The sequence below is a fragment of the Pocillopora verrucosa genome, chromosome 9, assembly GCF_036669915.1.
Source record: "Pocillopora verrucosa isolate sample1 chromosome 9, ASM3666991v2, whole genome shotgun sequence".
NCBI lineage: Eukaryota > Metazoa > Cnidaria > Anthozoa > Scleractinia > Pocilloporidae > Pocillopora > Pocillopora verrucosa.
The window spans coordinates 20,750,249-20,765,331 of record NC_089320.1 but is presented as its reverse complement, the minus strand read 5'-3'; the positions used below and the strand labels follow the sequence as shown (position 1 = coordinate 20,765,331).

Below are 15,083 nucleotides of genomic sequence, written 5' to 3'. Positions count from 1 at the left end.
TAAAAGTCATCACCCCATTGAGACCCTCATATACACCGACGGTGATAATTACGTGGGTTAGAATTTCCGCATGAGGGAAATTTAGCCTAAATGTATGCTGAAAAGCTATAATAGAAAACTTGTGGAATTTTTGTTCGGAGCTACCTTCTATAAGTCTATTAAACCCGCAGAAAGATAAGCATATAATGACAGCTGTATCAGATACCGTAATGGAGACCGAGAATTGAATGCGTCAAGCTGAACATAACCTTTCCCTGATAAACATCTTTAGTTTTATGCTCTATTCTTCAATCAAAGTCGTGTGTGCACTATCAGCTTTTCCTTTGGCGCGCTTTCTGCAGAGGTAAAGAAGCCTCGCTTTCATGTTAACTCGATCCACTCTTTCCTCCTTTGGCGTAACAATTCCTCTCTTTTTGCAACCTGGACATATTTGTCAGCAGTTTATTTATTGGAACGGATCCATTAGAAAGTGGGAATCGTCTTTCTCCGTTTTCTAAATCGATGTGTGTGGAAGTTATTTGTCGCTAATTTTCACGTCTTTTATGCAATGCAAATATTTAGCAGGACACTCGTTTCAGCTGTGTTATCGTAACTATCAGCTGTGAATCTGTGACAAATCTTTGGGGAAGCTCCAGGGCTTGATTAAAGCTTCACAACGGAAATTTTTTTGTGCAAAGTTCATTGCTTTAGGATCTGAGCCGAAGTGTTTTGATAGAAGACATGTTAGAGTCCCTCGTTGCATCGATCTTGAATGGAGTTCTCGGAAAATACATCAAAGATTTAGACAGCTCGAATCTCGAACTCGGAATTTTTAGTGGTAAGTGAACTTTTAATTACATTACTACTTCAGCTTAAGTATAAAACGAAAGCAGTATGTAAATAGGAAAATAGAGAGCTGAAGTTCTTATTTAAATGCATAGTTTTGCACAATGTAATAGGATATGTTATGATCGTGTGCGTGTCTTGTGATATATATAGCGCAGCCTTACTCCGAAAAGGCTGGAAAATGAAGCCCTGTCAAATTTATGAAGGAATTACAGTTTACTTACGGAAAGAGTTAACAAACAGAGTTAATGAGAACAGAAGCTAAATTTTTAATTACAACCGAACCCTCTAAGGAAAACTGCCTGAGGAATCAAATAAACAGCTGGATAGAGCGAGGGGAGTTCCTCTGTACTGAGTGAGCTTTTTGCAAATGTTCCCTAAGGGAAATGGCTTCACGTCCGATTCAGCTAGAAGTTCAGTTTACGTTAACTAAGTTTGACTTAGCGCGGTGCTACTTTGAGGTGCGTGCTAGGGAATCTTAAGATATTTTATTTCAAGTTGTGTGGTGTTTAGATTTCACTTTCGTTTGCCTCTTCACTCGTTAGTGTGTTAGTGCCAAACATTGAGTTGAGCGTGACTTTGTATATTGTGTGACGCAGGTAACTTTGCGATTTGACGATGTGATACAATTGTTTTATGTGAAGAAACTAGTGTCCAAGAGTTTGTCATTATTAACTTTATTCGTAATCATTAAACTGCACTAAGTATGATGATGTTTTAATCGCAGGGGGTTGATTGAATGTCAATTAATTCTGGAATTTGTTTTTAAGGAAATGTTGTCCTGACAGATCTTGAACTGCGAGATGATGCATTGGTAAGCTACTAGTAAAAGGCAATTTTCACCATTCAACATGAGCCCATAAAAATCCATGAGTTTCTTAAATAGTAATGTGTATTTATAAGTAGCCCTCAGGCTTAGAAATGTTACCATTAGTTTCTGCACCAGTGTGGATTCATAGATATTTTGCCCATGAGAAGTTTGGAAAAAAATAAAAGCTACTCAGTGACTATATCCTGATCAACAAATGCTGAGTGATAAATCAATTGTTCAATTGTTGTCCATTTTTTTAATTTGTAACTATGTTATATATAGATCAATTCCCTCTGTTATGCCAATCGATGCCTGTACACCCATCATCAACATGCATGATGAGTATTTGTCAACAAGTTATCACAACTGAATTTGGTTATGCAAATTTACCTGCTATGTTCTAAATATTGTTTGCACTGGTTTCAAACATTTTTCAACTTTTTTCCTACTACTTGATTAAATGATGATGTGAACCACATTCTTTTTTTTTATTCAAATCTATAATTCCCAGAAGTTATTAACGATGTAACTTCTCCCTGTAATATCCACCTATTATGTAGCAAACAGGTTATGAGAAGTAATTCAAATCTGTTGGGTAGAAGTGCTTATCTGGATCTAACATTAAATTCTTGTTCCTAATTTACAAGGAAATATGTAGCAGCTAGAAAAGGGAGAATTAACAAACATATCTTTGAAGTTACGGGGTTAAAGCTAACTCTTGAACAAGAATGAATACTCCCTCCCTCTCTTAATTTCCCTCTTGATGCAGTGTTAACACTATGTTATTACACTTGCTCTTAAGGATGATTTTCATCTTCCCATAGAAGTGACACATGGCTATGTTGGTAAGTATTGTTATTTATGCTTGTATACAAGCTGCATATAATTTATTGTCATCAAAAATTATATGTATTTTTTAATAATCAGTATTACTGTGATTTTTGATAAAAGGGATAATTTCCTTTTCAAATACTTTATAAGTGTTTTGTTATGCTATTTAGCCTCATCATGTGTAGTAAATAATGATGATCACAGAAACATTTTTGGTTTTAAGGAAATTGTATTTAATTTTTTTTACAGCTTCCTTGAGATTGATCTTTATCAGTTTGATATCTATTTTGTATTACACACTTTTGGAGTATTTATCGACATCTTGGTAATTAAGGTAACTGTTGTGGGATATGATTTCTTCTGGTATGCCTTAGTGTAACTTTTCATACATGTACTTATGTGCAGGGGAAATCTCTCTGACAATTCCATGGACTAATCTGTATACTGAGCCCTTGGACATAGCGGTGCATGATGTATATCTGATAGCAGGACCCATTCGAGGTGAGGTATCATCAATGATTTTTACCCTTTCGACCTAATATTACACTTACTGCATATCCTCTATTACAGTACACCCTGTACATTTCCTTAGACGTTTACAAGAAGAGTTAATGTAACAATTATGAGCTTTTTTAGTTGGCAATTATTTCCTTTTTTCTTGTGACCATAATGGGTGATTCAGGGGTGATATTGTTAGGGGAAATTAGATGCTACGTACTGTTACAGGTCAAAAGGTTTTTTAAATGGTTTTACCTGCAGTACATCCTCCTTCTTATCTGTTAACTTTTCACTGTCTGTTATCCAAGCCTCTGATGACAGTGGACAGGAAATCTTTTTGTTTAAAAAGTTGCTTTGTTTCTTGAAGGCATGTAGTTTAATGCTATTTTTGGTTGCTTGTTTGGTATTTTTGCTTTTGGCCATAGAGAGAGAATATGACCCTGTGAGAGCTAATGCATCAGAACTTGCAGCTAAAAGAAAACGCCTCTCCCAGATTGAACAGAGGACTCAGGCCACAGACATCAATGAAGGTTAACATTTTCAACTCAATGTGATGTGATAATAACACAAGTACATACATATCATGTACAGTCATGTGCTTGTACAAAATAATGTATATGACTTTATACTTTTTTTGGCTAAATGATAGTGCATCAATGCTTGAAGTGCTTTTACTTATCTCAATTAACTGTTTATATTGTAGAATTTCCTGTAAAAACCACCACTTGAATAATGTAGAAATGTTGGTAACTTAACATTTTAAATTTGTTACATGTAATTATATTTATTTAAAGGGTATTGTTTGTTTAGAGAAGCCAAAAAATCCTGAAGAGGGCTCTGACTCCTTTGTGGACAAACTGATAGCTCAAGTTTTGAAGAACCTTAAGGTAAATTTTTACAACTGAGTTACAAATATCTAACAATGTGTGGAATCATATAAATGAATTGTGCAAGTTTTACACTGTTATGTGGGAAATTCAATATATTTGTAAGGGACAGTGTACATGTAAATAGCTTTTGAAATCACAACTCATGCTGCATTCACTTTTTTTACATTATTAATGGTATCTGTTTCCATTTTCTTAGATTTCTGTGAAGAATGTTCATTTTCGCTATGAGGATAAGGTATAAACTGAGCAAAATTATCATCATGATTTTTTTTATAAAACCATTTCCTCAGGGCCTGTACAGTTGCCTAAAACTGTTGGCTGACAGTCAATTGTCTGTCAGCAGACAGTTGGTCAACAGTGAGCTGACTGTTAGCCATCAGACAGCTGATAGTCAGACAACAGTCGGCAAATAGTCAGCCAACAGATTTTTTCAAGGAGTTCTTCTCAATTACTGAGAACCCTCTGATAAACATCCTAATTATTGCTGGTCATCCTTTCTGACAGGTTACTTCTCCAAATAAACCATTCACTGTGGGCTTTACTCTGCAAAATCTCTCAGCTGAGGTGAGTTCTGATTTTATAAACCCTTTAAAGCCTGAGAGTGACCAGCATCAAATTTCTCCTTACAGTAATATGGCTGAATCATTCATTAAGATCATGAGAAGAAAGGAAATGATCACCTCCCAAAAAAGCTTTGATTGTTCAACAAATTCTCCTTGTCAGTGCTAAAGGAAATATATAAAGAAGAGTATAGAGAATATGGATACTGATGTTAGGGTGTATAAGGTTTATTAATTAAAAGGTTAATTAAAATAATGGCTCCTGATGAAGGCCCTTAATAGAAAAATACTAGGTCTCAGTATCAGGTAGTCTTTATTACTCAACCCTTACTTCTGCTCCACGCAAGTCAATCTTCTGGCAGATCTGCCTTGGTCAATCTAGTTCTGATGTTATCCACATGTGAACTGCTAATTAGGTTTTGGTTTCCTTTAGACAACCAATGAATTATGGCAGGAGTGTGTAGTGGATGCGTCAGCCAAAACTATTTACAAGGTATTTGATGATTCAAATTGTAAATTATGTAGAGTTATCTTCAAACTGCTTTTTTTGTGTGTAAAAATGGACAATAGTCTCTACATTGTAAAATCTAGTGCAATTGATTATAATAATCAATATTTTTCAATCTTTAGATAGTGAGTCTCGATTGCCTGGCTATGTACTGGAACACAAATCAGACGTCAACGCAGTTCTTTTCAATGCAACATTCTTGGAAGGTGCCCTCAAAGAATGTATTCATATTCAGTAATTTGTAATACGCTACTTGCATAAGCTTATCATTTGCTTTTATTAATAGGCTTAAGTACATGCATGCAGGAACTTGTCTTCACAATTTGTGTGTTCTCCTTCCCCTGCATGCTAATATACTTCTAGCACGTGCAGACATAGCATATATTTGTGAGAAAATTACCTTAATTTGAAGAATGTCCTTGCTTTTTAACAATGCAGTCAGCTGTTTGGGAGAGGTGCAAATTAAGATGAATAAACAATGTCATGGTCAATCCTAGTCACCCATAGAGAGGGATTGGGGAGAGAGGTTGGGCAACTGAGCAAGTAAGGGGATAGTAGAGAGGGATGGGGGGGAGGGGGTTGGGCAATTGGGCAGGTAAGGGGGTGAACAGGCTAAGAAGCAAAGTGGAGAAGGTTAGCAGAGGGTTGGTGAGTTAGGTGTAGGGGAGGTTGTGAGGGAATAAGAGCAACATTTTAGGGGGCTAAGGAGGGGTAGGGCAGATAAGAGGGAAAGGGAGGAGAGAGTAAGCTGGCCAAGGAGCAAGGAGGGGAAGGTTGAAAGAAGGTTGGAGAGTTATATGTACCAGGGGTGTGTCAGAGAATAAGGAGCAAGATTTTAGGAGTAAGGAGTCACACCAGGTACAATTGTTTAGTAGCTGAAGATTTGTCCTATTGAAATCATATGGTATAGTTCCTGTTTCTCTTTTTCAGGACCTTATGAGCCGTGAGGTCTCAAGCAAAACAAGCCTTCCATCCAATTATGAATTCAGTAGGTCTCATCTATGGCAGTTAGGATTAAATAGTGAAGAGAAAGTTTAAATTGTGGGTGTTTTGAAGAGTTTATAGCATTTTTAGCTAAAGCAATGGACTGTACATGACTGTATACTTAATATGAAAAAAGACTTAAATTGAGTGATGATGATTTTGAGTGTGCCGTGTTTGATCTACTATTAGCAAAGTGTCAAACTAAATATAGAATTGTGGTTGTACTATCTTCAAATGATAGATCATAAATTAAGTAAGGAAAGTGTTTTGAGAATTCTCTGTGGATATTCTGTCTCTAATAGCTGTGTTGATTACTTATTTGTTTAAAGTTTTAAAGCCTTTGTCTGCTGAATGTCATGTTGTGATGGACCAGTCATCAGAAATAGTACTTGACACACCTAAGGTATTTGAAAAAGTCTGCAAATTTTTGTTTTTGAAAAGCTCCCTATTACTGGTAGAAAATCACTATTCATTATTTTTCAAAATTTTTTTTTCTTTACAGCTTCTGATTGAGGTGTTACAGCAGGAGTTATCTCTAGTATTTACCCAGACCCAGGTAAATATCAAACCAAAAAGATCTGAGGAGTCGCTATTTGTAAAATGTAGTGCACATGTCTTTTCCAGTTTTTTTTAATTTTTTTTATCTTAACTCATATTTGTATGTTTTGGTCATAGTTTCACAATGTGATGGATTTGATTGAATCATTTGAGTCAATGACCATAAACCAACGTTACTTAAGATATCAACCAACATTACCAGTGAGGAGAGATCCAGCTGCATGGTAAACTCTTCTTTCTGAGTCTAAGAATCATGTACACTGTTGTTATACATTTCTGTAAATTTCAGTCAGAATTGAAAATAATCCTTGTAAATCCCCTACTTTCCAAGCATCTTTGTTCTGTTTGCCTGTTTTCCTGAACATATAAATCATTTTATTCTTTAAACCTTATGAACCCAAGGCATCAAAAGCCTAATCAAAAATTTTCTGTACTTCAAGCTGGAATTATTATAATTGTTATTCTCATGGAGAAAAAGTGTGTTTACCCATATCAATGAAAATAAAAGATAGGAGAATAATTATTATGAATAAAGGTTCAGAGAAGGCAGTGGCACCTTGTTTTGCCTGAAATCAAATATATGTAGAAAATGAAATGATGATAATCCACAAACTGTTTGTTGTTTGTGTTAAGAAACATTTTTCAAGAACAGAAAGGGAAAAAGAGGCAATTGGCATTTTTTTGCTAGAACTTCACTCGGATTAATCGGCGGATTAATAATTAAGTTCTCTGAGCAGATGTGAATTTTAACAACATTATCAGTAGGGGTGCATTTATTTTCTTTTACAATCTTGCAGGTGGAAATATGCATACACTGCTATTTGTGAGGAGAAAATTAGATGCTGGTCATGGGATCGCATAAAGGAGCACAGGTAAATGTAAATGATAACAAGGAGAAACTTTGTAATCAAATTCTTGGCTTTTTTTCTTTTTAAGTTTTATTTTTATCAAGTTTCATGATTTACAGTTGAGCCCCTTAATGTAATGGCCTGGGAATATATAGCAATCAGGGTTCAAGTAAAAAAAAAAACGAAACCCTCATCAGGAAAATTTAAGGGGGAGGTCACTTACTAGGGTCAGGTGGTTCTATAGCGGATTGAATGTATTTTGCTTTAGTCTAGGAAAGATCACTGAAGATTCTGCAAGAGTGTAATTAGGGTACATGGATGTCAAGAGCTCAATAATCCTTTGAGTAGAACTGAAACCAAATTATATCACAAGGGTCAGTCTGAAGTGGGAACTTAATCATGAAGAGAATTTAAGTCAATGCAATGAACTGATTGAAAGGGAAAAAAAGTTTGAAAACATGAGTGACTAAGTCATGACAGGTGGTGTGAATGTTCTGCAGGAATCACTCCATGTGGTAAATCACAAGCAACCAATGCAATATAGCATTACTTTGGACTTGAAATTTAAACTGCATCATTGACTAATAATAAATTAAATAAATAATAAAGTTAACCTTTTACTGTTAATATGTGTAGCTCTATTTCTACTGCATAAATGTATTGATTATTATCCATGTCTTCCTCTATTTAGGAGAAAGTATCATTTGTATAAGCACCTTTGGGAGAGAAAGTTAAAAGGTTTAAATGAGGATGAACAGTCTTCCGTTAGAAATAACATTCAGGTATACACTTTGAGGGTTTTGCATTCATCTAGTAATTTGTTATGACTTTTATTGTTTAGTGGTGATTCCTCAGTAGCATTTGTACTTACAGTATTATTTATCTACTTTCTGTTAGTCGTTGGAAGATCAACTTGATATTCCAAGTATTTTGATTGCAAGGAGACATGCAGAAATAGAAGTAGGTTTCTCATAACAAGTAATGTTGCTTGCATATACATGTAATGTAATATGGGGGCTAAGCACACACTGTTATGCATTTCTTTACAAAATGAGAATAAGATGTATAACAAAGGTCTCAGATAATGTGTAGCTTTGAGTTCCTTTAACCCTTTGATCCCTAAGAGTGATTGGCATCTACTTTCTCCATACATTATTTCCCCTGAATCACATGTTAAAGATATGAGAATAAAGGAGATAATCAAGGACTAAAAAGATCTTGATTGTTAAACAAATTCTCCTTTTCAGCACGTTAGGAAATTTATAGAGAACAGTATGGAGAATATGCAACCTGATGTTAGGGTGTATAGGGTTACAGTGGGTTCAGGCTTAAGGAATAGCTGGAGATACCATGGGTGTGAGTTGTTATGGAAAAACTACACTGTGATACACTGACAACAGTTAGGCTTGAGAGGAAATACAGATGGAGTTTAAAATAACTGAACTCTTCTTAACCCCTTGTACTCCCAAGATCTCATTAGTAATTCTCCTTACTGTCTGCCATACAATTCTTATGATCTGAGTTTTGAGAATTTGGTTTTGGATCAATCAACAATCCTCCAAATTATTAATATTTTTCTTTATTCTCATCCCTTGTATGCTTGTTGTATCAATAATGTAAGGATAAATTATGTCTTGGTCACTCAAGAGAGTTAATTAGTTATTTGTGCTTGTAAATAACTGCATGATGTTTATTTCAGAAGATTCAGTTTTAAGAGTGTATCCTTTTCCGAATGGTCAATGCCCTCTTGACTTTCCAATAATTAAAGCTCCTCCCTGAAACTGTTTTCTGAAACTTCTACAGTTTAAAATTATTTCTTGGCTCTTTGGAAGTTTGCAGTGCTCTAAGATTTTTCATTGAGGGAGTTTATCTTTTTCCTTATTCTGAAGGTTCCTCCAAGTCAAAGGTTTAATCCAAACAAAAAAAAGAAGTCAAATCCCTGGTGGTTGTGGTTGGGTATTGGGTCTGGAAGCTCCACTGACTATGAAGGAGTCATGAAACGAGAGGAACAAGGTATGGAGAGACTAGTTTACAATGCATTTTTTCCGATTATATTATAACAAAAACAGTAATGAACAATTTTGTGTGAAATCTGCATTTGATATGTTTTAAGACTACTTTTGAAGATGTTGGCTTGCTTATGAGGTTCTCAGATCACTGAAGGCCCTGAAAAGCTTATTTTTCAATTTTTCTTGAAATTGTAATTTTTTTGATTGTTTCACTACCACTCATTCAAATACCCTTTTGAGTTTTTTTTTACATATGATGAAAATTCTTGAAAGCATCTTTTTTGGACAACTTAGTGGAGAAACATTGAATAACAAATATTCTTCCACCTAACTTTCTATAGAGGAGGACATTTGGTCAAAATTCTCAGTTGCAGCTCTTTCTGTTGAGGAAAAGGAAAAGTTGTACAAAGCAATTGATTACAATGAAAGTGTGCGGGTGAAATATCCTACAGAGGTAATGCTACTGTGATGTTTTATAATTTCTTTACATCCTTTATATGTTAGCAACTATTGCATTCCACACCTCCTCTATTTCCAATATGCCCCTTTACTTTTTCCCTCCTTTGCTCCTCTTCCTGTATCTCTTTCCTCGTTTTTCTCTCCTCATCCCCTTTCCTTATGGTATTCCTCCTCTCAACCTATCTCCTCCTCTCGTTATCTTCCTTACCCTTGCTTCTTTACCATCACCACATCTTCCTCCACCCCTTCTCCTCTCCCTGCCCCTCCTCCCACCTCTTCTTTAATCACGTCCTACAAATTCCTCCCTCTCTCATTCATTTTCTCCATGCCATCTCCCCCCCCCCCCCACTACGTCTTACCCCTCCTCCTAGTCCTCATTCCCTTTTTATTCATTCTTCTTCCTCCTTGTTCTCCCCTTTTTTTTTCTCATCATCTCTCCTCTTTCCCCTTTTCTCACCTTTCTTCTCGTTCCCTCTTCCTCCCCTTCTTTTATTTCCACCCCCTTTTGTTGTCTCAATCTTGGTCTCTCTATTTGATCCATCAATCTTCGAAACCGGTAATGATCTAGTTATTTACGTTAGGCGGAATAGAAAGGAAACATGGAAAATTATCACTAACTTTGAAAAATACATGTACGTCTTAATGTTTACGTTTTTCACACATATCACTCTTCTCGACGGGTTGCAGTTCATTAAGTCAAGGATTACCTTCAACCTGGACAAATGTACTTTTGAACTCTTGGACGCAACAAATTGGTGAGTCACTTTGCTATCTCTACTGGATCAATACACTTTTTCATTGGTAAACTGTCCTGTTATACCATTTGTCATGTCGTATTTCATTTCAGTAAAATAGCTCAGCTGGATACTGAAGGATTTGATGCAACTTTAGAACACAGGCCGGCTCAGGGAGCCTTTCGGTGAGTTACCATGCATCCTAAAAAGCAAAAACGTCAACGATTTCTCTAACCATTGCAGAAACGATTCTTGCCTCTAATGGTATCACTTTCTCTATAATTTTACTCTCGATAAACGTTACCAATGTTTTTATCCCTCTTAATGGTCCCAGCTATCGGAATTTAACTGCTACTTTTGTCACCAATTTATGTGGGCATAGCATTATTTTTTCTGCCGGTCTCAATCATATTGCAGAGGAGAGGTAGGAACCTTAGGCTTTTCATAAATGTCTATGAAATAACACTTACATGTACAAGGTCTTGTCGGTTCCTGTGAATTTCAATGATCTCTGCGAGATCTTTCAAATTCGTCGAAGTATGTTTAGAGAGAAGCCCTGCAGGAAATGAATGCGTGAAATATAGTCAACGAATATTGTCGTTTGGGATTTAGGTTTCATGGTAAGGTTAACAAATTCAAGATGCTTGGATATTCAGAAGAAGCTACGGAAAACCAGCTTATTCTTGTTTCATCCAAGAGCACCCTTGACGGTGAGTGTGAAATCACATTAAAAATGTTTTACGGCCTTTGAATTTGAGTGACATTCCCTGAAAAGTGGCGATCCCTTATTTTATTGTTCTTTGGTTTTGATTTAGGATATGGAACAGCTCTAGTGCAATGTACATTGGAAACTAAGCCTCTTGAATTGAAAGCAGACTATGCAGTATCCCTGAAGGTGGAGCCCGTTCAGGCTGTGTATGATGCGGTAGGTTGTTGAAGAAATGATTTTCGAAATTTTAACTTGATGTTGCCTTCTTGCGTTTGTTTGAAGTTGACTTTGTGATGCAATATCTCACATAGAATTGATTTTTTTAATCTTATACGATTTAAATCTGTGGGAACATGGTAGTTTTAGGTGTGATGCCATGGAATCTGCATCGAATAGTCTTGATGTGAGCCACATCCAGAGTCGCTGTGTTGTGTAACTCTCACAGAGCTTCTCTTAGTCTAAGAGCATAATTAAGTAATGGCCAAATGGGGCAGAAAAAACGCTAATGAAACGCTAAGGATTAACTTGCCATATAGAAGCACACCAAAGTAGTATTGATATTAGTTTTTTCACGCTACAGAAACGTAGATGCACAGAAGCTTCGGAAGCCATGCGATGAGTCTCTCATGAATGCAGAATATAACTTTACACTGTATTTCTCATATATACATATCAATAACCTCGAAATAATTGAGAGCGTTTATTCATCTTGGTCAAATTAGGGCTGGCATATTGTATCCATTGAATGTTGTAAGCCACTTGTTCCGGCATTCTTCACACTTGGCACCCAAGGGAAGGAAAAATACGATTTGACTCGAAGGTCAACTCCTTTATATTTTTTCTTTCAGCACACCATTGATAAAATAATCGCATTCTTCTACATGCCAGAAAACTCAAAGTTTCAGGAGTAAGTGATTTCTTTTCATCAATGTATACCACGAGAAAATGTCTAATGTACTTCTACTAGTTACTGTTCTTATTATTCCCATTTAGCAAGGTGATCTGCCACGGTTTGCTGTGGTATTTGTGTTATCTTAGCAGTTCAAACTTGGTTTTAGCTCGTCAAATTTTACTGAGGGGCTTTCTGCTTACAGTAAACTTTCGTTTTCAATCTTCATGCTATGCTCCTGTGATTTGTGTTAAATTGTAATCAAAGCAAGAATTGTATTGATGGTGATGACAGAAATTGAGTTAATTTATACAAGCGTGAAGCATAGAAATATTACTCATCTTCAGGGAGGATTAAAACCTCGATTTTACGATTACTTGTCTGATGCTGCATCACCGAGGTTTAGAGAGCTCTCAGGCAAGCAAGGCCACGTCCATGTGTATTTGGTTCAGTCCACACGCTAACAAGTAGCTTTATAGTGCTGTTTATTTCCTTGTTAAAGTACCATTTATTGAGATGCTTGAACCATGCTTACTCAGGCTTGGGGAGGCAGCAGCCAGCAAGCTTCAGGACCTGAGACGGTGGACCCGCGCGGGTTTGGAGTACGCGATAACTCAGCACGAGGTTAAGAAGGAAATATTTTGTTAAGCTACTTGATGATCAACACATAGATGTTTTTCTTTTCAATATACTGATTTGAGAGGAATTTTCTTTTATTTACCAACTATCTATCCTATATATTTCAACTCCCTTTCCTTTGCGATCTGTTTGAAGCTTGTCTCGTGGTCTTATTTGGTGTTACTGCTCTAACGAAACGAGTGGACTTTAAAAAGAATCCTAGTTTGTGATAAAATGATTTTAATAGCACATCCTGACCTGTAACCCCTCGAAGGAATCTACTATCATTGTTGTCCCATAAATGTTAATGCAGAGAGAAAGAGATCAATAACGTTCTTCTTTTCATTATGTACTTTGTAATTTAATTCAGGCTGCGTCTTGCACTGAAATTTATTGTGAAAGAATGGCTTCTCATAGATTTTGTTTCTTGAAGGTTACATACCTTGATTTAGATGTGAGATCGCCATTCGTGGTAATTCCTGAATATGGAACTCTGCAAAGGTACTACCTAATTGGAGAATGCGACACGATCCAGAGGAAAAATAATGGACCTCGCTGGTTACATTTAATTCTGTTAATAGCTTAAGTTTAACGGTGTCGGTAAGATTTAAAGGAGTTGCTTGGTCCTTATCTTTACTGCTCCTGAAAAGCGTAGATGGAAATTTACCATTTATCGCGTTTTTCAGCCAATTCTGCAGTGTAGCCTAACCGTTCGAAATTTGTCTTCAGGTGTTATTAACAATTATCTTTCTTCCCCATATTTTTTAAAAAACTATGTGACTTAAACCACACATGCATGACGTTCCAGAATTGCGCTGGTTATTTCAAGAAATTTAGGGTTTCTGTTGAGGCCTCGGGCCTTGCAGGTTTCTCTTTTAAATACGACATTCTTTTCTGAAGTACACCGTTTCTTTTCCCCTATCAATCAGGTGCGCTTTTTGTTTCAATCACTTTTTCAGGGATGGAAGTGTTCTTGCTGTTGACTTGGGACATCTGAAGGTGGTCAGTAACTTGGCATCTCGGGACACAAGTGTCAGAGTAAGTATCACCTATACTGATTACTGATGCACCTGTAGTTTTGTTGAATCCTGGGCAGGGAATGTACCTAGAGTTTGCACTGTGAATTGTGATATTTTGCAACAGATCCTTTCAATATTCTTTCTAACAGACAGCGACTGAACATGAATTAGAGGAGATGTTCTATGACAAGTTTGAGATGACTTTGGGTGATGTTCAAGTTATGATTTTTAACAAGGGTATGTGATTCAGTGTTTTTGACCTTTGATACATTTTTGCGCACTTCTGCCTTGAGCAAAGTAGCTAATTTTATCATTAATAAGATTGGATTTGTAACTTTTTTAACGTGTTTTTTCTGAAGATGTGAAGTGGGAATCAATGCAAAGTGTCTCAAGTTCACCTCATCACATTTTACCCTCCACTGCTCTTAAAATGAAGTTACAGAAAAGCATTACGACTGATAATCTACAACTTCCAGAGTGAGTAAATTGTGCAGTAAATGGTTTGAACCCGGGGTAACATGTGATAGTGTTATATGCCTAGACTTTCACTCAACAAAACGAGCACCGTGATTGGTTGATTCTTGGTCACGTGCCCTTGATCAAATTCAAATGTATCCCGACCGAGATACAATTGCGCAGTTGTTGCCTGCGCGCCGAATACAACAGCATGTTTTTGCCATATGGTTGTTTAAGGGAAAGTCTAAATATACAATAAAGCACTTCGTCTCGGGAAAGATCAGGACTCTCGGGAAAACAAAAGTAACTGTTTCCCTCGGGACCATACATTAAGTGTATAGTGTAGTCTGATTGTCCGAGTGATTGTAGTTTTGAGAAGGGCTGTTGTTGACTTCCGCTGTTGTTGACTTCCACTGTTGATGACTTCCGTTCAGGTCATCGAAACGTCAGTCACCACAACCGACAACAGTCCTTCTCAGGACCACACTCACTCGGCGAACGGTCAGACTAAACCATCACATGAGCAAATTGTCTAAGCATATGTAGGTGTTTCTTGGTACACAGGGAGTGAGGTGCTAACAAGTTCCTTGTATTTGAATCCAGTAACATGGCATTCAAATGATGTAAGGAACTCTAAGGTCATGCTACCAAATTCTCCTTGCTGCTTTAGATAGTTAATTCTGCTTCAGCGCCCGAAAACTGAATGTTCGATTTTTTTTTCAGGTTTAAAGTATCATCGGTCCTTCCATCGTTGCATTTAAAGTTATCAGATGAAAAATACAAGATGCTGATGAAGGTATAAAATTGTCATTTCGTACATGTAGTTTCACCAATTTGACTTATTTGACCGTTTTCCTTGTGTTATTTTCTGTCATGA

The 15,083-nt window shown here is 36.5% G+C and overlaps 1 protein-coding gene across 2 annotated transcripts in view; it reads left to right on the top strand.

Moving 5' to 3' along the window:
• The first annotated feature begins 415 nt into the window (after nucleotides 1-415).
• The window catches only part of LOC131777055 (intermembrane lipid transfer protein VPS13C), a 59,886-nt gene continuing 45,218 nt past the window's right edge, over nucleotides 416-15,083 (top strand). For both annotated transcript variants that reach the window (XM_066171788.1, XM_066171787.1), the window contains exons 1-30: nucleotides 416-817; nucleotides 1,596-1,639; nucleotides 2,439-2,481; nucleotides 2,873-2,968; nucleotides 3,391-3,495; nucleotides 3,776-3,852; nucleotides 4,052-4,090; nucleotides 4,360-4,419; nucleotides 4,849-4,908; nucleotides 5,046-5,129; nucleotides 5,854-5,911; nucleotides 6,237-6,310; nucleotides 6,410-6,463; nucleotides 6,583-6,689; nucleotides 7,263-7,337; nucleotides 8,005-8,095; nucleotides 8,211-8,273; nucleotides 9,203-9,326; nucleotides 9,664-9,776; nucleotides 10,469-10,536; nucleotides 10,629-10,700; nucleotides 11,128-11,225; nucleotides 11,331-11,440; nucleotides 12,073-12,131; nucleotides 12,653-12,737; nucleotides 13,165-13,232; nucleotides 13,691-13,769; nucleotides 13,900-13,987; nucleotides 14,110-14,227; nucleotides 14,930-15,002. In XM_066171788.1, coding sequence (XP_066027885.1) covers nucleotides 721-817; nucleotides 1,596-1,639; nucleotides 2,439-2,481; nucleotides 2,873-2,968; nucleotides 3,391-3,495; nucleotides 3,776-3,852; nucleotides 4,052-4,090; nucleotides 4,360-4,419; nucleotides 4,849-4,908; nucleotides 5,046-5,129; nucleotides 5,854-5,911; nucleotides 6,237-6,310; nucleotides 6,410-6,463; nucleotides 6,583-6,689; nucleotides 7,263-7,337; nucleotides 8,005-8,095; nucleotides 8,211-8,273; nucleotides 9,203-9,326; nucleotides 9,664-9,776; nucleotides 10,469-10,536; nucleotides 10,629-10,700; nucleotides 11,128-11,225; nucleotides 11,331-11,440; nucleotides 12,073-12,131; nucleotides 12,653-12,737; nucleotides 13,165-13,232; nucleotides 13,691-13,769; nucleotides 13,900-13,987; nucleotides 14,110-14,227; nucleotides 14,930-15,002 — 2,382 coding nt within the window. In that variant the 5' untranslated portion in view covers nucleotides 416-720. The remainder of the gene's footprint in view (nucleotides 818-1,595; nucleotides 1,640-2,438; nucleotides 2,482-2,872; nucleotides 2,969-3,390; nucleotides 3,496-3,775; nucleotides 3,853-4,051; nucleotides 4,091-4,359; nucleotides 4,420-4,848; nucleotides 4,909-5,045; nucleotides 5,130-5,853; nucleotides 5,912-6,236; nucleotides 6,311-6,409; nucleotides 6,464-6,582; nucleotides 6,690-7,262; nucleotides 7,338-8,004; nucleotides 8,096-8,210; nucleotides 8,274-9,202; nucleotides 9,327-9,663; nucleotides 9,777-10,468; nucleotides 10,537-10,628; nucleotides 10,701-11,127; nucleotides 11,226-11,330; nucleotides 11,441-12,072; nucleotides 12,132-12,652; nucleotides 12,738-13,164; nucleotides 13,233-13,690; nucleotides 13,770-13,899; nucleotides 13,988-14,109; nucleotides 14,228-14,929; nucleotides 15,003-15,083) is intronic.